Here is a 27,948-nt window from a genome sequence, read left to right on the forward strand (position 1 = left end):
GTATGAACTGGGTAGGCTCTCTTCCATAGAACCAGTGATGAAAAACAACAGGCCTCATCTAATAATATTTTATCAGAGGTGGGGAACTTTTTGCTCTCCTGATGTTGTGGACTGCATCTCTCATAATCATTATCATTAGCATGCTACATTGGTCTTCTGAAGGTCAGAATATTTCCCACTCCTTTACTCGACTAGAGCATCCAATATAGAAAACATGCAGGGGTAGTTGTGTTGGCCATTTAACAAATACAAACAAAACTTCATACAAAAATCCATCATCCTATATATTCACTTAGACGATGTGAACAATGGCCCATTCCGCTCAGGCAAAAAGTACATACTAAGTACGTACTAGGGTTACGAAAGGGCGTCCCTTCCGGACGCCCTAACCCTAGTATGTACCTAGTACGTACAAAATGGCGGTGCCCTATACACATGGGCACCACCATTTTGAAGATGCGGACACTTAGTGCCCACACGTCGCGGCTCACTTATGACACTGCAAGTGCGCCATTGGCGCCTTGTGGCATCATAAGCGCGCTGCCAAAAGAAGCATCTTTTGGGGGCTTCATTTTCGGCCGTCGGGAAGCCTCGCCGTTTGGAGGCTGAGGCTTCCCGGTGGCGGAAATGGAGGCTCCAGCAGACCGCCCTTTTTGGGCAGTCTGTAAAGCGCCATAATATCCTTTTAACTTCAAAATATCTGCCTTTTTTGTGTTGATCTTTTAGATTGAGGTGATGGAGTAGGCATGCTGTCCAAAATACTAGATATTTCTTATCCTGAAGAAATGGCATTCCCATGGTGCCAGCCTTCCATATCCCAGTCAAATTCTCTGCCTTTAAAATTTATAGAGATATTTACACATACACCTGTGGAAAGAACTGCATTACTTGTGATGTGTATGTAATGAAAAAAGTGCAAATGAAAAAGAAGGGGATGGAAGCATATTTTTGTGTATAGGTGGTTTTGTATTGATGTGCCTTGTGGAAAAATGTGCATTATTTTGCATATTGTTTTCCATAGAAAATCTGCTAGCATGCCGGGGGGGGGGGGGGCAGAAAGAGCACTCTGTAGATGATGGAGTGGATGGGCACACCTGATGTACTGAAATATACATGGAATAGATTTTCTTTAATTCAATTCATGCTACTGTAGAGGGGGGCATATGACCTTTAATAGCAAAAGTAGAAAGTATTGGACTAATTCAGAGCTTAAAAACCATGCTTTAAATTTTGCATTGCCTTTTTTTTCCCCACTGAAGATTTTCAGGAGTGGGGCATGGGGAATCAAGCCTTTACTCTTATAGCAAAGCCTTTATGCAGATTATGAGAAATTATTATTTGCACTAAAAGAAATCAGGGTGCCACAGCATCTGACTGACTGTCCTGATAAATAATGTATACACTGGACAAGAGTTCACTGTCAGGACACAACAGGGAGAAACAGAATGATTTCCCATTGTCAAAGGGACTAGACAAGCTGCATTTTAACACCTGTTTATATGGAAAGCATATCAAACAGAAAGCAAGAGTAGACTCAAAGGAAGAAGGTGAAAAAAGATCTGAAATCATCCATGCCATTTTACTTCTCTGTTTGGCGGTGAAAGTTGGACAGTGAAGAATTAAATGAAAGAAACTACTATCCTCAGTTTTGAAGACCTGAGTGAAGCAGTTGATGATTGGACCTCTTGGAGATCTGCCATTCATAGGGTCACCAAGTAAACTAGGTGGCAAGAACAACAACAAAGTTTCTTAGACCTATAGCCCAAAATGTAACTTTCCCAAGTTCTGGGAATAAGAGAGCTTCCTGCGGATAATTTGCAGTGCCTTATTTTAGAAAGTAAGGAAATGAAATCAGATATCCAAATGTCCTTCAAACTTCCTGTGAATGTTTCTGGAAATTCGATAGGAACTGAACCGTTCTCTGCTCTGGGCTGGGTGATTATTTCTGTGTATCACTCTAATGGCAATGAGATTGCTTTAGGTTTCCAGTGACAAATGAACTAGTAAAATGGGGAGATAGAAATCAGGTGGAAGTAAGTATTGCAGAGTGTAAGGGGAAATGCTAAAGTGGAACCAAATAGAGTTTTCCCTCATGTGCTTCTGATTATTAAGCTCTGTCTCTTCTCTCACTGATTGGATGTCCACTTCCATCCAAGTGAGCTTCCCTCTCTCTCTCTATTATGGGCACTGTGTTCCCTTCTTACAACTAATCCTTTGCCTTGGAGGAGAGGGGAGAATGGCTGTTGCACTCTGATGTCCCAAACAATCTGCTTCCTAGCTTCAACCAGAAGGGTTTGCCTCTCCCTGTAATCGATCAGGTAATTGGATAGTGTGAGTGTCTGATTCTGTGACTTCTGCCTCTATCACATAAAGTGTTATTTTGCCAAATACAGCTGATGGAAAAAGGAAGAAGCCACGTGTTCACTAAATGAGGCAGAAATCCTATGTTCATTTACCTGGGAATAAACTCCAGTGAATTCAATGGGACTTGCTTTTTAAAATCTTTTTCGAAAACAATATTGTTACACATCCACATAGAAGAAAAACAGAACAATCCAAGAAAATAAGAAAAAAGATATTATACACACACACCACAAATAACATAATCTGGTAACTTCCTGACCCTGCAAAAAAAATGAGTTGTTTGTGTAATGTGCTTTGTCCTTGGTAGCACAGTGGTTAAATGTCAGTACTGCAGCCACAATGTTGTGAGTTTGACCCAGAGGGGCTTCAGCCTTCCATCCTTTTGGGGGTCAGTCAAATGAGTACCCAGCTTGTTGAGGGCAACTGGCTTACATGTTATAAACTGCTTAGAGATTGCATAATTCAGTCTCTGTACTAAGTATAGAAATGAAATGCTATTGCTATGCATCACTATAAAACTGTTCCTATACTATCCTGTTATTCCTGCTCCTCTTTCCCATCTATTCTGTGCACATCACTAATCAATTATTGAATTAATTTTCAAGTCCAGTGCTTCAAGCTCTGCTTTTCTTTTACTCCACCTTTTTACTTTATTTCTTTTCGGTTCTTTCTCAGGAAGGCCTTGGCCATCAGAGCAATTATTTCAACACAAAGCTCTGGCAACATATCTCAAAGATCAGCATCAGAAGAGGCTTCTGCCTAGACCTAACTAGCACTGCCAGACTGAATCCAGGAAGGGGGACTCCTGTAACTGTAATCCTTAACAGATCTTGTATATTTTCCACTGAATCTGTACTCAAGTTCATTTGTTGTCCCCAAAACCTCATAAAAATATTGAAGATAGTAAACTAAGGAACAGTAAAATACCAGACAAATTAAAACACATTGAGACTGAGAAACCATTGTCCAAGATGCATAATTCCTTTCTCCCCTTTAAAGTTATTAAAGTTCAGTGACATAGATTCTGAGGTTGCTCACTACAAAGCCAGGAAGATGGTCTTGCTTCTATTCACAAGTGATTTTTACCTCTGCAACAGAAGTCCTTTCATCTAAATCTTCCATTTAATCTCAATAAAATATGCTCCTACAATGTGCAGAATCAATTCCATGTAGATCTTTAAAGGTCAGCAACAGTTGAACTGAGTCAAGACACTTGAAATGGACCTATAACAAACTGAATTCAATCTAGACAGAATCACTCTTAATGAGAGTAATCAGTTTGGGGGAAAGTGCTGCCTCTTTTGGATAGAGATGACCTTCAAACTCTGGAAGCAGACTCATAGCTTCAGGCTGTTCCTTGCCAATGCTTTTGTGTTAGGATGCCCAGGTAAAGTCGTGAGTAGATGCAAGACTTAGTGACATTAAAGGCAATATTGAATTAAACCTTTTTGCAGAAAAATGTAATCACACTCTCTCTTTCTGGGAAGGAGGGAGGCCAAGCAACCAAAACTGATAATTGAGAAACAGGTGTTTGTTCAAGATCGATAGGAGGGGAGAGAAACAATTACTTGCTAATTAGCTTATTTGCTGTTCACCGCTATGATCTTTGGAATAGCAGTATATAAATAAAAGATTTGGTCAGAGGGGGTTTGCCTTTGCCTTCCTCTGAGGCTGAGAACTTTATCACACAAGCCTCATTTTCATTTTGGTTTTGTCACAATCTCATTATTTAAAAAGAACATAAAACATAACAGTTTTGGAGTTTTTATTATTACACATCTCTTCAGTAGTATGATGGGGGCTTTTTGTGCCACCATTCTCTCTCTTCTGTGCCCCCCCCCCCCCCACTTTCTGCCCTGTAGCCTACCTGGCACGCCTTTCGTTTTTGTGTGCATGTTTGTATAATGCAATTCCAAAGTTATGGGAATGCAATTTCTTTTAAAAAGAAAAGAAAAGAAAGAGATAGAAGGAAAAGAAAGTGAAACAAATGTGCCTGAGGGAAAACAGGCTGCTTGGGAATAGCAAATGGGAAAGGGAAAAGTGGAGATTGACACCATGTGACTGCCCCATATTGGGACTGTTGCACACTGTCAGTTATCACACCTGTGAAGTAATGGGGGTAGCAACACCAATGGCCGCTTATTGACGAGTTTTCCCTGTCAATGAAAAGATGCATTCTAACAATGTTTTAAAGGCACAGCAATAATAAGCTGGATGTGTAATTGTGAGATGGGTATTGCCAAATGCAGTATTCTCTTGCTAAAACTGTGGTTTAAAACCCACATGTGATAAAATCCTGAGAGAGTATCACATGCCCAAGGTAACCCAATGGGTTTCCAACTCTGATCTCTAGAATCATTGGCCAGTGCTTGAACCGCTACACAATGCTGGTTCTCATGTGTGCATGGTTTTCTATCGATGATTTCAACAGGCACAAAACAGTACAATACTTTTAAGTCCCATGAATTTCAGTGAGAATAATTATGGGTTTTGTTTGTTTGTTTTGCTGAAATGGGTATCATTGAGAAAGTGATTAACTTTGTATTATACTAATAGTAATAGCTGAAGCAGTTATTAGGCATATGGGCATGGAGCCAGCAGCTTCATGTTTCTTGCATTAACTCCAAAGTAAAGTATACAGAAAGAGATCCATTTCTTCATTATGCATGCTGGTGTTTCCACCATTCTTTTCTACAAGCACATAAAACAACCCATGCGTCCAAAGGAGACCCTCAACAAGCAGACTACTTTCTACCCATACTGTGGTTTCCAACCTTCCTCCAACCTAGCACTCTTCAGATGTTATGAATCACAGTTCCTATCACCTTCAGCCCAGGTCTAGCAGTAGAATACTTTAATTCATTTAAGGTGTTCATCAAAGTGTTCCAACATTGGCACCTGTATTTAAACATTAAGATGGTACTGTGTTAAAAGACCAAGTGAACAGTGTCATGAATGAGTGAACGTGAACTCTGAAAATGCAGTTGGCAAAAGGAAAATCAGAAGCAGTTTAAAGAAACGGTAGACTTACGTATATGTGTAGTTAACATGTTTCCTACATAAATGAGTTCACATCTGAAAAATAATCATGTTAATCTGGAATATCAGTATGTAAAGAGGTCTTGTAGCATGTTTGAGACTACCTGTACAAAAGAAATTGTACCATAAGCTTTTGTAGACTTGCCCTGGAAAGGCCAAGTCAGGGCCGTGGCGTGTGGTTGCCATGGCTAGGAAAGGGGTGGTGGCGTGCCACCTCTTAGGGGCTGTGTGTACAGCCCCTAAGTTCTGTTTAATAGTATGGAAATTCACATTTTTGTAGAAGGGAGTAATGTTGTGGATCTGTCCAGGGGATTATCATGGCTTTGAGCCAGTGAAATAGTGACTCTGCTCCAAGTTTTAGCCTGAATATTAAAGGAAATTTCTAGATTGCTGCACATTATCCTCTGAATAGTGTTGACAGGTCAGCTAGTTCTTTTAAACTTCATATTAAAACCCCACTAATATTCAAGCTACTAGCCTCTACTGGAGCCATTGCTAGCTGCAAACACATAGCTCTTCAAGATGGCAACTACTTGTTTAGACAATCTGTCCGTTCTGGCTGAACCTGAAGAACTATCAGAATGGTAAGCTTTTAGACAATCTTTAGTTTCTTATAGACAGAGCTCACCAAAATGGATGGGATCTATAGTGATTTGACTCATATGCTTCATGTTGAACTATAGTGGAATTAAAAACAAATCTACCTTCACAGCTTCACAGCCTCAACCACCAGAGAGAGAGAGATTACTGTGAGGCAGGAAAAGGGAAAGTAATGATGGCCACTATAGTAAATTATATTTGGCACCCAGGACACCTTCTAGGTGTCGGGGAGGCCAATTTCATGATGAGCAGGTTTTCACAAGAGCTGATAGGGGAGATCTTGTGAAATTCAGAATCTCAGTGTCTCACAAGATATGTGGCCAAGAAAAGGGAAACACACCAGGAAGGTTTACATGACTCAGTCTCAGTTAGCTGGAGAGTGAATCCATACATTAATATTTATGGATTATTATCATTATTGTATTTATTTCTATCCACCATTTCCCCAGATTAGGACTCAAAATGACTTACAACGATAAAAAAAACAGTGTTAAAAATCCACATAAACATAATTAAAGAATAAAAACAGTTTATACATATATAAATAAAACACACAAACCAGCAAAATTAGCAATATCCAGCACATTGTTTAAAATGGGCCTTATTGTTGTGGCCTGTGTGCTGCGCTCATAACCCTTGTTGGGACCTATGAAATGTCGCGCAATGTCCACCATGACCACCTGCAGAGTTCAACCACGTCGACAGGACGCCAAGAAGAAGGAATCTGTGATGTCTTCAACTTATAATGACTCTTACAAGTCTTCACTCTAAACGAGGGCTTTAATCTTCCTTTGCAGTATTTACAACATAGATATACACAGTGTATTGGACATCCGTCTCTAATACACACTATTTACACCAACCAACAATAACACAACCTCTGAGGTAGCCACATTAACACACAACCATCTCACTGCCTCTCAGTAACAGACACAGCCCACTCTCTGAGGCACCAACTGTCTCTTTCTCTCTCAGTGACAGTTGAGAACTGACAGTTGACAGTTGCATCAACATTCCAATGATGCACTGTTTGAATGCTGACACATTAGCTGCCATTGGAACTGTAAATTATCTGCACAACAGCTCCCCCTAGTGGCCACACCAATGCCATTTCCTGACACTTATATCATCACTCATTAAATACCTGTCAGAATAAAAAAGTCTTTGAATTAGATTCTGTACAGTTTGTTACTGGGAAGGAGGTTTTGTGTCAATTAATGCCTACAATTAAACAGATTTGTCAACTATTTAATACTGGTCACAAAGTAATGCCTAGGAAGACATTGGTCTTGCATGAGAATTTCCTTTATGTAGTCCTATAGTCCATAAGAAGTCTATGTGATTAGCTCCAGAGGACACTGTGGAGTAGGGATATAAACCTTTATTAATTTTGTTTTCATTGGCAAAAACACATAATTAAATCAATTTTCTTCCCACTGTAAGTCTTTGCTAGTTGCACACTTCTAAAGGACTATTCAGTGTTTGGGACTAAAAAAAAAAACACTTGCAAGGGTAGTCTGTGTCGATATGCTTTTCTGTATATAAAAAAAGTTCTTTTCTATGCAGGAAATGTGATTTAGCTGCACAAGAAGCAAGTTGCTTGACAGGAAAATGTGATTTTGCTGCACAAAACAGGATATTTCTTAGTCAGAACAATCATATTTTGTGTTGACTCCACATGCCATGGCTGCATCGTATGGAATCATGGATTTTCTAGTTTGGCAAGACAGAAGAATTCTCTGCTTGAGAATTCTAAATATCATCCCCTAAACAGGAAGGGTCAGATTTCCATAGGATGGAGTCATGAAATTTAAAGTGGAATCGTAGCACCATAATTGTATAGTGTGAGAGGGCATGGGAAAGGGGGGTTATTAAAGACACCTTGAAGCAGTAGGCAGCAAAAAGTAAAATATGCATAGAACTAGATAGTTTGAGGGAAATCAACTGAGCATGTGGAAGCAGTGACTATGGAATGAAATTTTGAAGGAAAAGCACTCAAAATTAGATGAACAATGTAGAAAACATAGGTTTTCCTTATAGGAGGTATGGACAACTGTCAGCAACTCTGGGAGGCTAGGGGAATGCATTAGCCCCTTTAGAGACCTTGGAGGGGCACACCAGCTCCTGAAGATAGATAGAAACAGTCGGCCCTTCTTATACATGGATTTTTTTATACACGGATTCAAGCATCCATGGTTTGAAAATGTTAAAAAAAGTATAAATTTTGAATAGCAAACCTTGATTTTTCTTTTTTTATAAGGGACACTATTTTGCTATGTCATTATATTTTATGGGACTTGAGCATACACAGATTTTGTTATACATGGGGGATCTTGGAATGAAACTTCAGCGTATAACAAGAGTCCACGGGCAGGCGGGCGGGCGGGCAGGCAGGCAGGCACATCCCAATGTCTCTAGAGAATTTCAAAAAAGGCTTCTTCTGGGCCTCATATTTTGAACAGAGCCTGAAAAATATGATGGAAATATATTTCACAGCCAAGTGGGCATTTTGGAGCACTTTGGGGGGGGGGGGGGGGATGTTATTTTTTTAAAAAAATTGCAAAAATTATTCTTGATTTCTGGGGGCAGAGGCCTCCAAACCTGGTGTAAATTTCTTCCATGCCTCCTTGGGCATTCTGAAGCAAAAGAAAAAGGAAAACAAAATAAAAATACATTTGACCCCCAGGGAACCCTGGGGCCCACAAAAATAGTTCTAGGGGGCACATGCTGGCCACAGACCACACTTTGCCTACCCCTGCCTTATAGTGTAGTGGTTCAATGTTCACACAAAAAGTGAACTGATTTTTGAAAAGCCTACACATTTTCAGACAATAATCTCCACTACCTGGAAGATTTCAAAACTGAACTGCAGAAAATATTTGTCACAAAATTTTCCAAAACCGGAAGTCTTAACTGTGACTCTTATCTACCATTTTCAGTAAAAATGAGGCTAACAAGAAAGGCTTTACCAAGCACAGATTTTTTAAAAATTACCGAGTGACAGTATATGACCAGGAGCTTTAAACAGCTTATCATTCATAATTTCTCCCCCAGTTAGCCAAAAAGCAATGCCATAGGCTGAGCACTCATTTGCTACTTTCAATTTCTCTATAATCACAATTCACTCAAACAGAAAAGGCAAGCAATAGTTGGAATGACAAAATGACCTGCAACATTTTGTAAGTGTACCTTCGCTCTTGGCTTAGCCAGATGGCAACACTTTGATCATGGTAATCAATATGCTCCGTTGGATGCCTAAAATATGATAAATATTGAACTGCAGCATGATCAAATCTGAAATGATAGCATTTATATACAGTATTGCATGCATTCATTGTTGATCTAATAAAAAGTTTATCTTTCTTGGGTACTCATTAGTTAATGAGGCAGAAGACATAGTGCCTACAACTTCTGAATTTTTCTTTCTTTCTTTTTTGTAGATAGGAGCAGTAATGCATATAAAATGTGTTCTTTGCTAACTTGGGCTGATTTCTGGCTGTAGACTATCCTAGTATTCAATAAGAAGAACTATGAACCGAACAATCATTTAAAGGAAATATTTTAGTGGCACCATGAACCAATTAAGGACTTTACACTTGGGTAAAAGTATGGGTAGACCAATCAGTTTGACACTGTTGGCAAATTTGGCCTAACAATAAATACTGTGAAAAGCCAGAACATAAGAAAGTACTCTCTAAAGAATTGCTAGAATCCAGTGGCCCTGCTGGCTCAGGGGTTCTGGAGTTTTACTATTAAAAGTAACCTGTCTGATCTCTATGTACAGCTATGAAATAGCAGAGAGATATTCAGGGTGCATTGTGTTGTATGGACTCTATAAGCTAGAGCATGATTCATCCTGTAATTCAGGAAGAAATTACAGTTAGAGAAGGCAATCATATTACTTCCAATATTACCATGGTAGTCTATGGGATGGAACTGCTAAAGTAGACATCCTTCCAATTCTGGTCTGGTAACACTGGAAATTCTCATCAGGTAGGAAGAACAGCATGGTTCATTCCCATGCTATCATTACTTTGGAAATTGCTGGAAACTTGGGGCAGCCTCCTTATCTCTTGAATTGGATCTTCCAACAAGAGCCCACCTTTATCACTAAAGTGACAATGGAACTCTCTTCAAGGGCATCTGAGGAGCAAGACACATACTGTTTCAAAAACCTTAAGCCAGCTAGGTTCTCAGAACAAATCAATAAACTATCTGATACTGGCATGATCAGAGATTGCACATCAAACTTTATGTTGTAGTGATAACCTTTACTTTTCAAGAGATTTTTGAAGACAGGCAGCATAAAAGAGGAGGCGCTCTAGTGAGCCTTTTGCAAGATGTCTATGTGGCTTTCTCATAGCCACAATCCATTTTGTATTTATTTAGATGTGTATCTTTAAAGTTTTCTAAACATGTCATGGTGAGAGGATCTGTAACATGTGGCCTTCAAATATGGAAGAGAAAGTGACAAGTGCAGATTACACAATGAGGGACAAACTCCAACTAAATGACACTGGAAGACAAGATGCTTCTAAGACCAACAAACAGGAAAATATCATCACTGCATCCTATGCCTAAACTCTTAGATAGATATGCAAACTATCAACCAAACTACTGAGTACAGTCATATTAAAAGTTGTTATCTCTGTCATGTTCTTAGTTGTGATTTCTTGCGGCACAATCTTTTAAAAATTGTCCTATCTTCTTAATAAGTTTTACCATTTTAGAGTTTAACATTTAGGGAAGGGGAAGCAGAAGCACCAGGTTTTAGAATAAATAGGAGAAAGACTCCTATATAGATTTATTATCCATTACTGAAAATGGCATCAATTTGCAGCACTACATAGACAAGTTCATTAAGGAAAATTAATTATGCCATAGTACTGTAATGTCTGTTGAAAACATCTTTGTTTATGCAAGCCTTCTCTAGCCAGTAATGATTATATTTTAATATGCTTTTATTGAGTTTATATTGCATCATATCTGCATTTAATATAAATGGCTTAAAGATATTGCTGTGTTCAGTAGTATATAGATATTATAAATGAGTGAATCAATGAATAAGAGTTGGTGAGGTTACAACAAAATATTCTGAATCATGTCGAAATTAGTAGAAGCTTCATAGAAAAATGCACTGCAATTCCTCCTTATTGGGTTTTAGATACCAATATGGCTATTTAGCAGCCTGTCTACCTGCCTCCTGCCTTCTTGCCTGTCTTCTTTTTTTTTCTGCTGGTGGAATTGATATTACTCCTAAGATAACATTAATGAAATGCTCATCTTCAATGAATTTTGACTTCTAGGCACATTAAGAAAAACACTAAGGAAACCCTACCTCCAGAGTTTCTGCCACATCCATAAGAACAGAAGTTTGATTGTCCCCAATACACATGCACAAATCCATTTTCTGTGCAAACTAAGTATGTGCAAAGTCAAACATGGTATGGCAGCATCTGGATTGCAGAAATACATTTGTTTGACTCGCTTTAATGGCCATGTCTCAATGCTATGGAATTCTCTGAATTGTACTTTGCTGCAGCACCATTCATAAATTTTAGACAATCTGTGGTGCTATGTTTTCTATAGTAGGAGATAACCAATTGGGGCCCATCTGCTTTGCCCCTTAGTTTCTTCTCAAAGGTAGTAATGAGTAATTTCTGCAATTTTCTCCCTGCTGTGATAAAGTCTTTGTGAGGGTATCATAAAGTTTTAATTATCACCTTTAAAAAAATTGACAGACAATTTGGTTTGATTTGCAGTTGTTAACTTTTCTCTATGTAGTCACCATCCAGATTTACACATTTTCACAGGGATCTTGAACTTCCGAATACCGTTATTGTAGAAATCTGCAAATTGTGCCTTCTTAAACCCCTCTTCACTTTATGAATGACATCATTTGTGTTGTCAAATCGGTGACCTCACAACAGATTTTTCATTTCTGGAGGCAAGAAAAAGTCATTTGGTGTGAGGTCAGGAGAATAAAGCACATACTGCAAAGTCTCAAAGCCACATGCCCTTGCTTTAACTGCAACTTGAGCTGAGTGAGCTGGTGCATTGTCAGCTAGGAAACAAATGCCTCTGGAGAGCATACAGTGGCATTTCTTTTTCAGAGCATCTCTCAATGTGTCCAGAAGATTGCTATAGTATGTGCCAGTGATGGTTTGTCCCTTTGCAAAGTAATTTGTGAGAATGACTCCATGACAATTCCAAAAAACTGAGAGCATGACCTTCCCTGCTGACATTTGCATCTTTGCCTTTTGGGGGGAGGGGAATCAGCATGCTTCCACTCATTCTCATGGTTTTAGTCTCTGGATCATACTGATAGATCCAAGATTCATCCATGATTACCAGAAGACCAAAAAATAATAAAATAATAATAAATAAAATAAAATCCTCTTCATCCTGTTCCAACAGTGTCAACATCTGTCTCGAAAGGCCATGCTGTGTTTGTTTCTGGAAAGGGGTTAGCAAACATGGAACCCAGTGTGCAGACACCTTAGACATGTGCAGTTTGTCATGAATAATTTTCCACACACTATCATAACTGACACCAGTTTCATTCATGATCATTTGGATGATTGCTCATCTGTCTTCCAGAATTAAACACTCCACTTTCTTCACTGTGCTGCATCGTCCATCAATGATGATCCTCCAGGTCTTTACTCATCTGTGAGGGACATGTCACCAGATTGGAAATTCCTTTTCCACCTAACAATACTGTCATAAGATGTGCAATCATTTCCATAAACTACCATCATCTCATCATGAATTTGCGGGGAACTATTGCCCTTCAAATGCAGGAACGTTATCACACTGTGAGCCTAAATCTTCTCCATCTTACACTTTAGTCACTTTTGGCACAACCTGTAACAAAAAATAGAGGACACAATGAGCTGATTTTCTCAACACCATTCATTTAGGGATCAATGATAACACTAACAAAATTTCATAAATATACCATAATAACTTCTGGGTGGTAATTATTACTTTACAATACCCCCTCGTATACAGTATTTTGAAGATTATTCACAACTCAGGATTTATTCTGTAAAAATAAATAAATTCCATGTGGTTGTTTCACATAGAAATCAGCATTTTCTGAATAGGAAACAGATTACTATGAATAGAAAATAGAACATTAATATTTTAACACAGAAATAATAATGCTATTTCTGCACACAAAATGTTCCAATTGAGGATTTATTTTATATAAAATTCACACATGGTTGAGTTGCATAGAAAATAACATTTTCTGTATAGTAAACGGCATTTTCTATGCAGGAATTAATGTTTATGCATTGAAATATTTTCCATGTAGAAAAGGTTGTTTCATGTGCAGAAAATGCTGATTTTCTACACAAAACAACAAATGTGAATTTTGTGCAGAATAAGTCCTGAACTGCAAAGATTCCCTTCAGTAGAAGATTCTCCTCATCATAACTTTTCAACACTCAAAAACATGTTTTTGACCATTTAAAAATATATTTTCAAATATTATTTCCATCACTAACTAAGGAAATCTAGAAACAACATGTTGCAGGGTATGCAAGTCTCTGGTCTTTGTGACATTCACTTTGTAATGTAACCATGAAGAGGCCTTTCCAGGAGAGAAAGTAGGTTGGAGGAGTGCTTTATATTCATTAGACCTTCCAGTTCTTCCTTGCCAATCCCAGTTTGGTCTTTAAAAAAAATTCCCTTTCCCCCATCTGGGTTCTGTGGTAACCAATAGCTTGTGTCAGAATATTTTCAGAGAAGAAGCTACTGTAGTTATACCAGCAAATATGTGTGTGGCTATAATGTTGCAGAAACGTACCCTTCCAAGGGACCTGAAAATTAACAGAGGCGGGTTACACACCGCCATTTAGTACGTATTCTATACGTACTAGGGTTAGGAAGGGGCGGTGCTTCCGCACCCCCCTAAACCTAGTACGTATAGAATACGTACAAGATGGCGGCGCCCTGTTCATACGGGCGCCGCCATCTTTACGTATCGGACGCATAGCGTCCAGACGTGTTGCGGCGCTTATGACGTCGCGAATGCGCCAGCGGCGCCTCGCGACGTCACAGAGGCACCGCAAGAAGGAGCTCCATTCTGGAGCTCCTTTTTTGCTCCGCGCGGTAGCCGCGCGGTGTGACTGCTACAGCTCCCGCACGGAGCAAGCGGCAGCGGCAGACTGCCGCAAAGCGGCGGTCTGTAGCCCGCCAGAGTGTTTTGACAGCAAGGAGCACTAGGCATGTAGCAATTTCAGATCTCTAATCAAAGAAAAAATGTGTTTGTGTCTGTGTCCTTTCCATAGCATCATCTGTGTATACACTTCTTTTTCATCTGCTGTATAGCACAGGATGCTTTAATCCTACTCACATATGTAACTGAAGGAGAGCTAGAAATACAAAATCATTAGGTTTTCTTATTTTCAATTGCTTCCATAGAGTAGAGACTCATACCATGGAATTTTTGTTTAAAGCAGGAACCATGTGGATTCTTCTTTTCCCTCTGTGTCACCTCCCTTACTCCTACCCCCAAAAGCTGACAGCAGTTTTCAAGCTGGTTACTTAGGAGCCAAGTGAAATTACTTCTGAGTAGACATATAAACACATGTAGTGGCTGTGATTAGTACTGCAGACAAGACTATTTCTTTAAGAGGCAAGCTTAGATTGTAATAGCACATCACCCTCCATTATGAATGATATGGTTTTCTTTGTAAATCTAGACATAGTTGTGAGATTTTAGTCTTTTTATACAGCATTTCTGATAAATGTTGTGTGTCTGTTGAGAGTCTGTTGTATATTAAAGAATATTTTGAAAGCATCCAGTTTACTTTTCATCACTTGTGTTAGGGCACACCAATTACAGTCCAGCACACACAGTGAGTACCTACCTCCGTATCCAAAGAAATGTGGGAAGCAAATATTACAACAGGAAGACAACTATACATTTTGTTTAAATTAAGAAAAGCTTTCTTTTCAATTCATTTTTATTTCGAAAGCAATCACAGTTCAGAGTAGTTCATCTGTTCTTGTGCACCAGTATTAGCTTTCAAAAACATTGATATCTCTTACATGTGGATTCTTTCAATCAGAAAATGACTAGCCAGTCACATTAAATTAATAACCAGAATGGCACACATGAGAAAATACAAGAGTGTAGCTGCTTTTATTATACCTCTGTTATTTCACACAAAAATGAGCTACCTGACACACCAGGTAAGGCCATATAGAAAAATATCCTTGCTGGCTTTGAAACCTCACAGCTGTGCACCTGTTCACGTTTTGTGGTGTGCTGATGGGAAGTTATTTTCTCTTGTGTGAGTGCCTTCCTGCTGAGTGAAAAGTTACAATTTTGCTTTTGAAGAAGAAAATGGGAAACATAAATTGTATGATCCTAGGGATAGATACAAGTTTGGCCTTGCTTTGACTTCACTGTAGTTATGAGTGTATTAAGGCAGAGGTCAATTTCAGAGAACTGTTTTACTTCTATGTCACAGTCTTCCAAGAATTAGACTATCTAACTACACTAGAGCTTACTATCTATCTATCATCTATCTATCTATCTATCTATCTATCTATCTATCTATCTATCTACTAGAGCTTTAGACTATCTATATTATTTGAATGTCCAGGCCAATGAGATACTCCAAGTGTTGCTTTTTTGTACTTGTGCTATAGTGAGCTCATCTGTGGTGATTTCATTCAGATATTTTGCTGGTCATTTGGAATTGCTCCCAGAGCATCCATCACTACTGGAACTACAGTTATTTTTTCCCCCCAGAGGCACTGATTCTCAGTTTGATATATCCAAATCTTTAACCTCTCTTTGTTGTTGATTCTTCTGTCCCCTACAATTGCCATATCCATAATCCAAGCTTTTTTTCCCTCAACCAGTTATGTCTGGCCTAGTATTTTCTAACTGTTTGTCAGTTTGAATCTTAAAGTGCCATAGGATTTCTACATCATCATTTAGAAAACTTTTTCAAGGTTATGTTCTCATCAGTTCTTTGCAAATGGTAAATCTCCCCCCCCCCCCATAGATTCCAGTATATCATTGCAACCATTTTATCATGGTGTTTCTTATATTCAGTGTTTCAGATCTTTCTGTACTAACTGATAAGGCAGTCATCACTTTCATCTTTTTCTTTACACAGCTGACATTTGCTATCTTTATTTTTCAATATTTGCTTCAACATTATTTGTTTGAAGTATCTGATCTTGAGCCACAAATAAAAGGCCTTCAGTTTCATTTTTCAGTGTCCCATTTTGTTAACATTTCCAGATGTTCAGCTGAACACAATAGAATATTGTAAACTTTCATGGGATTGTTCTGTGACTAGTGGCACCCAGCAAACACCCAACAAACAAACAAACAAACAAACAAACAAACAAAACAAAACTCTAAATAGCTGATAATAATGTGTTCAATTATAGATCTGACTTAGATAATAGAGAAATAAACTGAGAATACTATAGGTTACATTGTATGCACTAAAATAACTGCTTTCACTTGAAATTGGCATATTATAATTTCATTGCTATCTTTGTTTTAAAAAAATCTTTGGAAAGCATGGAAAGAGATTTAACATACTCTGAAACATAAATATATTAATAGGGTAAAACACTGGAAAATCTGATAGGACAACAAATGGAATTAATAAAATAGTATATGTGGAGGAAATTATTAAACAAAAGTTCTGGAGATTTTGGGAATTTGGAAGTCAAATCTGGCTGAAATATTTTGATAATCCAGTATGTTTCTAAGATTGTTTAGGGAGCAGATTCTAAACAGTTTTATATTTTCTCTAATTAAATTATAAAGGAAAATGATGAACATAAATCTATGCTATAGGAACCCCAAATCCAGGAATGGAGTTGTGTCAGCCAGTTCTGGATGGGGTCACACTTCCCCTGAAGGATTCTGTTTGCAGCTTGGGGGTGCTTTTTGACTCGTCGCTCCAACTGACAGCTCAGGTGGATGCGACAGTCAAGAGCGCCTGCTATCACCTTCGTCTGATACGCCAAATGCGCCCCTTCCTGGAGCCGAGAGACCTGGAAACAGTAGTACATGCACTGGTAACCTCTCGATTGGACTTCTGTAATGCGCTCTACTTGGGGCTACCCTTGTGCCAAGTTCAGAAACTTCAGCTGGTACAAAATATGGCAGCCAGATTGATCACGGGAACTTCTAGGAATGACCGTATAACACCGGTCTTGAAGTCCCTGCACTGGCTGCCTATTAGTTTCCGGGCAAAGTACAAGGTGTTGGTGATTACCTTTAAAGCCCTACATGGCTTGGGCCCAGAGTACTTGAGAGAATGCCTTCTTCCCTATTGTCCGTCCCGCACACTAAGGTCCTCTGGAAGAAATCTACTACAGCCAAAAAAATCTAGGCTAACATCTGTCTCCCAGAGGGCCTTTTCTATTACTGCTCCTAAACTATGGAACGACCTGCCGGAGGAGATCCATCACATTTCCACTCTGGTAGCTTTTAAGAAAGCACTCAAGACGGATCTCTTCCAGCAGGCCTTTCCAACTTAGTTACCCTCCCCAGATATAGAGATATTTGTCCCCTCATCTGTCTATTTTCCCCCTCCAATGTTTCTGCCTATTTTTTGGTTGTTCAATGTTTTTAATGTTTTTAATGTTTTAATATTATTACTGTTTAATTCTGTTTTAGTACTGGGAATGGGTGGTGGTGGTAGGTCTAGGGTTTGATTTTTTAACTCTATTGTAATTTGTTGTATTTTATTGTTGTAACCCGCCCGGATTCTTCGTGATTGGGAGGGCTAGAAATAAATCCGGAAGCCTTGTGACCTCCTTCCTGGCTTTCCCTGGCTTCTCTGTGACCTCCTTCCAGCCTCCCCGGCCATGAGAAATTTAAAAAAAGGAGCAGGGAACCTGGTCAGCAGCCATAGAAGCTGGTAAGGAGGCTGGGCTGGAGATTTTAGGGCCAGGAGAGGCCAGAGATGGGATGTGCCATCAAACTGTCCCCTGGGCCAGGCTGTCAGTGGCAACCAAGGCAGATGGGGATCCATTTGGTTCCCACTTGATCTGAATTGATTTATTTAGAAATAAATCAATTCAGCCCAAAAAAACACCCCATTTTACCAGCATCTTTTTGACTCAGGTTAAATGGGCAAAAATGGGCAAAAAGCATGGCCCACATTTCTGAATCGATTTCTGAAATCAAATTCAGTGGGAACCATGCCTGTTTAACCCGGATCCTGATCCTGATTTAAACATAGTGGGAATAAGGCCGAAGACACCATGGAAGCATATAGGATGACTCTCCCGTGTTTAGCTATAAAAGCTGACTGCTATTCAGAATGAACACTTCTGAATGGATAAAAGAAATAAGAAGAATGTTGTATAGCTGTTTTGAAAGACTCTCTCTCTTCTGTAATCATTATTTCTGTCAGGTCTGTGTTTTCTGAATCTTTGTATGTGTGGCTATAAAGATATGATTTGACTATTATTTGATGATGTACAGTGGTTCAGAATTATAAAGAATCTAGATAAGATCCTCAGGTGTAAAGATATATAATTAAATACCAAAGTCAGGATCATCCATACTACAATATTTGTGAATTCTGTGAATGGTTTTAAAAGCTGGATGGTGAAGAAAGCTGACAGGACAAGTCATTTTGCATGTGGTCTGGAGGAAAATTCTATAAATACCATGGACTGCCAAAATGACCAATAAATGGATCCTAGAGGCAATCAAATTCAGATTTTCCCTAGAAGTCAAAATGACAAACCTTGGTCATATCATGAGGACATGACTGCTTAGAAAATATGCTAATACATAGTTAATTGAAGTATAGCATCCAGATCAATGGAAGGAATAGTACCACTCTATTCTGCTTTGATCAGACCTCACCTGGAATACTGTGTCCAGTTCTGGGCACCACAGTTCAGAAGGGATGTTGACAAACTGCGTCATATCCACAGGCGGGTGACCAAAATGGTGAAAAGTCTGAAAACCACGTTCTAAGTAGAATGATGTCTGGGTACGTTTAGCCTGGAGAAGAGAAGGCTAAGAGTTGATTAAGTTAATTGAAAAATAGGTGTTTAAGTAATTGAAAATATCATACTGAAGATTGGGCAAGTTTGTTTTCTGCAGCTCCAGAGAACAGTACACAGAGCAATAAATTTAAACTATAGGAAAAGAGATTCCACCAAAACATTAGGAAAAACTAAAAGCTATTCAACAGTGGAATATGCTGCCTCAGAGTGTTATTGAAATATCCACTTTGGAGGTGTTTAAAGGGGGGAGGAACTTACACACACACATACACACTCCACCTTTTACTTTCCCTAAATATTCTTTGTACTCTTGGAATTTTAAGTTCCCCTAAGTTGATGGTGCCATTTGTTTAGAGAAATATCCATAAACAAAGGATGTTGTCAGTATAGTAGGTGTGGGAATCACACAGCCTTCCAGATGTTGTTGGACTGCAATGTACAGAAGCTCTAGCCAGCAAAACTAATGGTATGGAATGCTCAGAGTTGCACTGTAACATCTACAGGGCTGAACATACCTGCTTGTTTGCAATCAGTTTCTTGTTCCAGTAATGTAAATATGGATACTTTACCATTTAAACAACAACAACATTTCCAGAAGAGCTAGGATAATTTACCCAATCCACATGAAGTTATTTTGAGTATGTCAAGCAGTAGTAGTTAACTGGAAAAAAATCTGAAAGAAAGAATGTTGTCAGTCGGCTGCCAGAATCTGGGCGATATGAAGTTGTGTGCATACATTTGTTTTTGGTTCATTCAAATTCAATTTATCAATCCCCAAGCTACCCCATAGATCCTTCTTAACAATGTTTCTGATTTATTCCTATTATTTATTCCCTTTGTCAGCATTTACATTTTACCTAGGGAAAAAATGGCTTTCTGCACTCTGTCTGACAGCCTCTGAATTTTAAATCCAAACTACCTGTCACATTTGGAAATATTTAATCTCCAGTTCAGAGTTGGGTCCTCCCTGGTGTGCACATATTATGGAAACTGAATTGACTGCATTTGTCACTGTGGCCAAGAAGTAACACAGTTTATGTCTTAAAGACCTTTGTGCTACCCCACAGAGAAAAGACTCGTTTGATTCTTTTGCCTAGAAACCTCAGATGCTTCAGTCGCAACTTCTGAAAAATTTAGCAAATGCCACTCTTTTATGTTGACAATTATACCATTAGTATCTTTCCAATGCAAGATGGGATTCCAATTGAATATCAGCATCGCATACATCTGAGGCCTCCTAGCACGTATTACTCAAGCTATTATCAGTGGGTTTGTAGTGCAAGCAGGACTCAAAAGAGCTGCAAACTGTATAGATCTATTACCTTTAGTGTGCAATTAATCTTGTTGACATTACTTATATGACTGTGGATTAAAATGCCTGGAAAGCATACTGTTGAATTCTGTTGCTCATTAATATTGATCAAAGGTTGTTGTTCTCTTTGTGTTAGGAGCTACTTAAAGATTACCTAGAAAAGTATTACTACCCTATTGATTAAAAACAAAGAATCCCTAAAGCCCATTGTGCTTTAAAGTAAAAGTACAAAAATTGCTGCAAAGATGAATATTTACTGACTTACCTAATTAAAGATATCAATCACATGCATAGTTTGGTGGTTTGTTCCTTATATGATGACAAACATTTTTCAACCCTTGATTATCCACATGTAGTGCACTCTTTGACTTTTCCTGTTGCCTTCTACCTTTCCAAGCATTGTTGTCCTTTCTAATGTGTCATGTCTTCTCATGATATCTCCGAAGTATGATATGGTACTTTCTCACGATATCTCCAAAGCCACTTTGGAGTCCCAATTTTGGGGAGGTAACAGGATAGAAATAAGCAGAATAATAAAGCATTCTCCTTGTAATGCAGACCAAATTGTCACCAATTTCTTATTTCACATTTTGTCTGTATTACATTCAGAGAACCTAGGATGGCGACAGAACTCATGTCCTGCCAAATGCTGTCAGATTTGAATCTCATCAGCCCTACTGATTGGTGTTTAGTGTCAGTAGGAGTCACAAACCAACTGCATATAATAAATAATAAATAAAAAATAAGCAGGCTTCTTATCCTTCCCTAGGTTCATGGTTCAGAGGTTTTGAGTGGTTGCTGCAGGGATGTAAAGATCACTCTCCAATTTTCTTCTACTTTATGAGAAAGGGTTCTTCGATGATCATGCACTGCAAGCCTTTTGTGTGTGTGTGTGTGTGTGTGTGTGTGTGTAGGGGGGATGTTTAGAGCCTTTGGGGGTGGGAATTCATTTGCACAAAATTTACTGTTTTCTGTGCAAATGTTCTGGTTTTTTATTGTTTTTTGGTCAGAGGCAAAAGGGTTTTTGTAAAATAAAATAAAGTCTCCAGTTGTAAGAAGTCACAGAAATAATGGTATAAAATCACACACAATGGGGAGAAGACTATTGCCAGTCTTCATCCTTTGGCATACGAACAATAGAAGCAAAGATTTACACTGTTAAAATATCTTGCTGTTTTTATTTTAAAGTGTTTTCTGAACTTCAGCCAAAGATAATGGGACATGAACCTCTGATGCTGGGAGTTTTATTCATCTTATATTGTAAACGAGAGAAAGAGTCTCACTTCCTGCTGCAAAGCTATCCTTCCTTAACAATATTGTATAGATCAAGTCACTGCTGTGTTTTTAAATGATTTTATACTGTGTTACATTAGTATAATTTTGATAGAATATCTTATTTAATTGTTTTTAAAACTTCTGTAGAATTTTTTTCCACCTGTTCAGTTAAGAGCCCTGGTGGTACAGTGGCTAAATGCCTGTACTGCAGCCACTCACGCACATGTGAGTTCAATACCAAGGAAAGGGCTCAGGCTCAACTCAGGCTTGCATCCTTCCAAAGTCACTAAAATGAGTACCCAACTTGTTGGGGGCAATTGCCTTGCACATTGTAAACTGCTTAGGGAGTGCTCAAGTCCACTTATAAGCAGTATAGAAATGTGCTTTCTCTGTTGTCGCCCCCAGGCTCTGGAACGACCTGCCGGACGAGATCCGTCAATTAACATCTTTGGACAGCTTCAAAAAGGCTGTCAAGACGGATCTCTTCAGGCAGGCCTTCCCAGACTGAAATATCCTGGCCCCAGGATCTCAGGATCTCCCCCCTCCTCAGTAATGTCTCCAAAGCCCCCTTTTCTTTTCTTTAGAACTGAAGTTGCAATGGTTTGTTGGTTGGTATTATTTTGTTTAATTTATTGTTATTTGAACTAGTTATTGTGGTTTTAAATTAGATATGTTGTTTAATAACTTTTTAAGGGGGGAGGGAAATATATTGTTTTTATGCTGTATGTTATTTTAATATTGTAAACCGCCCGGATTGGTTCGCCACAGGGCGGTATATAAATAAAAATTTATTATTATTATATTATTATTGCTATTGCTATATTTTGATTTTAAAAGAGTTTTTAATGGTGTTATTTGCTGTCATGTTACTTTCAAGTTATAGTAACTCAATAAATAAGAAGCCTTCAAGACTCTGCTCATCAACTGTCCTGTCCTGATCATGTAAACTTTTCCTTGTTTGAATTAATTCATCCATAGTCCTCTTTTCCTACTACTTTCCACTTTACCAAACATTATCTTCCTTTCCAGTGAATCACAGTGTCTCATGATGTAGCTTAGCTTAGCTTTTCAGCTTCCAGGATCAGCCAGGATTGGGTGCTTTCTGCATATTTAGGCTGCTATATTCTGTTACCCTTTTCTGTAATTATTTTTTTGGTAAATGCATTTTGAACAAAGTTGAATTGATGAGGGTCAACAGTCATACAACTGGAAATTATAAACATCTGTAGACAATGAAAGAATATGAAAGTGTGTTTGTCATTCCTTAAACTTTAAACAATTCTGTTCTTAGTGTCATTTATAAGTAAATTATAAGGGAGGAAATTAAGGGGATGAGAACTGTTCTGTTATAGCAAAATGAGATTTTAAGTGCTCAAATAATTATTTTTTAAAAATACTATTGCATTCCAAGGAATGAACATTAGTTCTTCATTGTGGAGAAGAATTTAAAAGCAGTTGTGAAGAGCTCACTTCAGATGTTTTCAACCATGTAATTACTTTTTAAATACAAACACTATTGAATGCCAGTTTTTCATAGGCAAAACAGTTGAAGTTTTTTTAAAAAGTCTTCATTAGTGGGTTAAAAGAAAACCTGCTCATACGTTTGTGAAAGCCAGTGGCTAACATCCAACTACAGATGGGCAAAGAAAGAGGCTATGAGCAGATTTTGGGGAAATTGGCATCCAACTGATATTGGCATTCATATAATATCTGAAGACCAAATACCAGAGTTTTGGCAAAGGGTGGAATTAGCAGTGCCAAAAGCAGGGGAGGGCATTCAGATCACTTGGTAAACCACAAAAGAGATGCCTGAGGGCCAGATGTGGCTGTTGCTCCACATTTTGCCACATGGAAGTTGTGCTATGGTTCATGCTATGACTTTTCAAAAACATTTTATTTATGTATTTTATATAATTATTTTTCTGCCTATAGACAGTGTAAGTTGAAATATATGCAATAAAAGGAAGACATTGCATTGTAAATGCTTAAAATAATATCTTTTGGAGGCAGTTGTATTGTTTAGCTGTGTGTTAAAACTGGAAAGTGCTTTTAGTGAACAACACTCCAAATTCAAACATTTGGGGAAAATATGATCAGTACAGAAGTCATATCTGCTTTATTTATAAAACATGTTGAACTTATTTGGCAATTAGTACAATTAGATTTCACAATAGTATGTGGAAATTATAGCTCAGGATGATCAAAACCATGATTAAAATACAATTTCAAGAGATGTTGAAGTTCTTATAACAGAGGTGGACACAATTTGTGGCCTTACAGATAGTGGACTGCAAGTGGACTGTAAGTGCTGTTACTCTCTAGCCAACATACCTGATGAAAAGGGATGATCCAAGTTATATCAAACAACATTACAAGAGCCACACATGCCTTTGAATTTTCACTTAATTACAAGCCTGTATTCTGTCTGCCAATGATGTATTCAAGTCCTTTAGTCCAAGCCTCATGTCTTTGCCTTCAAGTCAAGTCTCAAGTCCTTGCAAGATACTTTCAAGTCTAGTCTCAAGTTGAGCTACAAGTCTGGGAGCCAACTTTTAACAGAGTAAAATGGGATGGGGTACATTTCTTAAAGGGAACAACAAGTGTGTTAGGCAATGGGCTTGAGGTGGGGGTTGAGGTCTGCTTGGCAGCTTGTTCCCACTGCACATTAGAAGAGCCTTTTAAAGTTTTTCAAAAGCTTTAGAAGGATCCTTTCACCCCATGCCTATTGCCCAACACATTTGCTGTTCCCTTCTGAGAAAAGTGCTCTGCACTTTGGGGGTAGTTTAGCCTGCTGCTTGAAGTGAATAGCACCAGCAAGTCAGTCACTAAAGATATACAAGTTTCAAGTCAAGTGTGACATTTTTGCCAAATCAAGTCCAAGTCAAGTTACTGAAGCGACTTGAGTCCAACTTAAGTCCGAGTCAATTGACTTGAGTCTATATCACTACTGTGCACTACCAAAATGCCTCTTTGCGGTGTTGCTTCAGTATGTACACATGTTAGTATGATTATTCCAAGGAGTGCCAGACATCTCCTGTGGCAAATTAGGCATGATTGCGGAGCAGGTATTTCTCATATTTAAATAACAAAAAAGTGTTGGAAATGGGAGAACAATTTTTTGTATATATTTTTATTCATTTCCCAATAATATAAACAGCAAAGCAAATTGATTCAGCCACTCCTAGCTTGTGTGTTCTTCCTCATTAATAAGAAAAAAAATGAAGAAAAAATTATGGCATACATGTTGAAATCATAACAAATGTTTCTTCTCTCTCTCTCTCCCCTTCCAAAAATGTTTGTTCCAAAAGAACAACAATTTGATATAGAAGTTGCAAATTGACATTGAAAACATCCATTTCAAGTAGTATCTAGATATACTGGTAGAAACCTGAGGCATTCACATGAACAGAAGCAGCTTCTTATACCAGGACAATCTGGAGCTCCATTTAGTTCAATATCATCTATTGATCAACAGCAATCCTCCACTACAAATTTTCCCAATACTACCTGAAGATACTAGAGATTCTATTTTGTATGCAGTTCATATGCTTACTACTGAACTATTGATTTTCTGTGGCCTGCACAGATTTCATGGCTTGAGGAATTTCACATATGCTTATGGAAGTAATATAACTAAACATAGTTGGTGTACAGCTCTCTGGTTTCCCTGTTGTAATAAAAATGCATTGTATTAACAATGCCATGCAATACTGTTGTAGAGCTATTGTTTGTTACACTGCATTGGCAGTCAGGTCTGTCTGATAGTGTGGTTATGGTGGTGATCAAACCCATTCTTTTTGACTATTTTAGATGTTATTCAGGGAGTATGTCAGAGACTCTGACATCTCCTTTAAAGCAGTGAAAACTACTAATGGATTAATATTACGTTTTAGCATTCAGATATCTGATTTGTCATTTCTTTTTTAATTTTTCAGGGCCATGCATTCCTAATCCCTGCCATAATGGTGGAATGTGCGAAATTAGTGAAGCATACAGAGGAGACACCTTCATAGGTTATATCTGTAAATGTCCACAGGGTTTCAATGGGATCCACTGCCAGCACAGTAAGTTTTGGCCTATACATTTTTTACTCCTTCTCTGTCTCACATTAGATCTACAATGGTTTGTGTACATGTTGTTATGCTTCTAAAATATTGTTGAGTTTAGCCAATAGCTTTGTAAAACTCTGCTAATTTGCTTCAGTTTTCCAAATGTTTTCAATGGGGATATCTCTAGGGTTGAGTGGCTCTGTAAGATGTGATCATTTCATAGAATCATAGAATCATAGAGTTGGAAGAGACCACTAGGGCCATCCAGTCCAACCCCCTGCCATGCAGGAAATCCAAATCAAAGCATCCATGACAGATGGCCATCCAGCCTCTGTTTAAAGACCTCCAAGGAAGGAGACTCTATCACCTTCCAAGGAAGTGCATTCCACTGTCGAACAGCCCTTACTGTCAGGAAGTTCCTCCTAATGTTCAGGTGGAATCTCTTTTCCTGTAGCTTGCATCCATTGTTCCGGGTCCTGTTCTCTGGAGCAGCAGAAAACAAGCTTGCTCCCTCCTCAATATGACATCCTTTCAAATATTTAAACAGGGCTATCATATCACCTCTTAACCTTCTTTTCTCCAGGCTAAACATCCCCAGCTCCCTAAGTCATTCCTCATAGGGCATGGTTTCCAGACCCTTCACCATTTTTGTCGCCCTCCTTTGGACACGCTCCAGTTTCTCAATGTCCTTTCTGAATTGTGGCGCCCAGAACTGGACACAATATTCTAGGTGGGACCTGACCAAAGCAGAATACAGTGGCACTATTACTTCTCTTGATCTAGACACTATACTTCTATTGATGCAGCCTAAAATAGCATTGGCCTTTTTAGCTGCCGCATCACACTGTTCACTCATGTTCAACTTGTGGTCTACTTGGACTCCTAGATCCCTTTCACACGTAGTTTCATTCAGCCAGGTGTCACCCATCCTATATCTGTGCATTTTATTTTTCCGCCCTAAGTGCAATACCTTACATTTCTCTGTGTTGAATTTCATTTTGTTAGCTTTGGCCCAGCTTTCTAGTCTATTCAGGTCATTTTGAATCTTGATCCTGTCCTCTGGGGTATTAGCTATTCCCCCTAATTTGGTGTCATCTGCAAATTTGATAAGTATGCTCCCAATTCTGTCATCCAGGTCATTTGCAGGCTCTTTTGTCTTCTGTGTATCTCTCTAGTTATTAGCCTACTAGCCCCACCACCTTTCCCTTCTCCTTTTATGTCATGTCTTTTTAGACTGTAAGCCTGAGGGCAGGGAACCGTCTAATTAAAAAGATTTTATGTACAGCACTGTGTAAATTTACAGCGCTTTATAAATAAAGCTTAATAATAATAATAATAGTTTCCTTGTGCATGGCAGAGCACAGCATAGGAATAAGCCCCTCCATTTTCCCCCCGACGGAGGCCACAGCAACCAAACTGCACGGCCTCTGGGAGCCCTAAAAAGAATCCGCTCCTGGCAGATTCATCTTAGGGTATGTGAACGCCGCCATTGGCGCCCTTGCACGTGCTGATGACCACATGGATGCTGTGCCACACGTATGTCATCATGGCAGCCCCCATGTGGATGGGGGGAAGTCATTATAGCGCGATAGGGCTCAGAAGCATGCGGACACTCCGCTCTCCCGAGCCCTAAAATTGGTCCCAGGCCGGCGCTTTGCACCCATCTCTACTGGGCCTACGATTTCTTTGTGATTGTTAATCTTTTTCTTAGCTACAACTAGAAAAAGTTATGTTCAATTCTTTATCATGAAACAAAGATGAACCTAGGTCTTCTTTCCTGTACATTTAGGGGTATCGGGGGAAAAAATGAATGTGGACTGATTTGCCAGGGGGCATTCTCCTTAACGTTGTCAGCAGTTCATTTGGTTAATGACAGCTAAAGATGAGAAGCCTTCTTTAAAAAGCAGATATTTATGCTAATATATTTCTTCTATCCTCTTTTTCAGCCCACTTTCATACTAGCCCAAGAAAGGTGCTGTTAGTCATGTTTTTTAATTCAGTGGAAGACTTTCCGGAGGGGTTTATTAATGGATATACTGGATTTAAAAGCAGTGGGCTTCTACCATTGAGGTTGAAAGCACAGAATTAATTCTACCTAAAATTTGTTATAACCAGTTGAGGAAATGGCTATTAAATTATGAATTAGTTTTTATATTAAAAATGAAAAACTCTCTCTCGTTACTTTGGGGACTTAAACAAATGAAGGGGTTTTGCACAAAATGCTTGTTTTCTTTATCTTGGCTGCTTCAACTTTTCTCCATTGTGCATTCAACAGGACATTCGGAAGTG

The 27,948-nt window shown here is 38.7% G+C and overlaps 1 protein-coding gene across 1 annotated transcript in view; it reads left to right on the plus strand.

The window, feature by feature from the left end:
• The window catches only part of EDIL3 (EGF like and discoidin domains 3), a 343,114-nt gene that overhangs the window by 151,036 nt on the left and 164,130 nt on the right, over window positions 1-27,948 (plus strand). The window contains exon 4 of the mRNA XM_089493608.1: window positions 25,546-25,674. Within this exon, the coding sequence (XP_089349734.1) occupies window positions 25,546-25,674 (129 nt within the window). The remainder of the gene's footprint in view (window positions 1-25,545; window positions 25,675-27,948) is intronic.

The sequence above is a fragment of the Sceloporus occidentalis genome, unplaced genomic scaffold (assembly GCF_023333645.1).
Source record: "Sceloporus occidentalis isolate IW3139 unplaced genomic scaffold, rSceOcc1.0.p SCAF_1, whole genome shotgun sequence".
Lineage (NCBI taxonomy): Eukaryota > Metazoa > Chordata > Lepidosauria > Squamata > Phrynosomatidae > Sceloporus > Sceloporus occidentalis.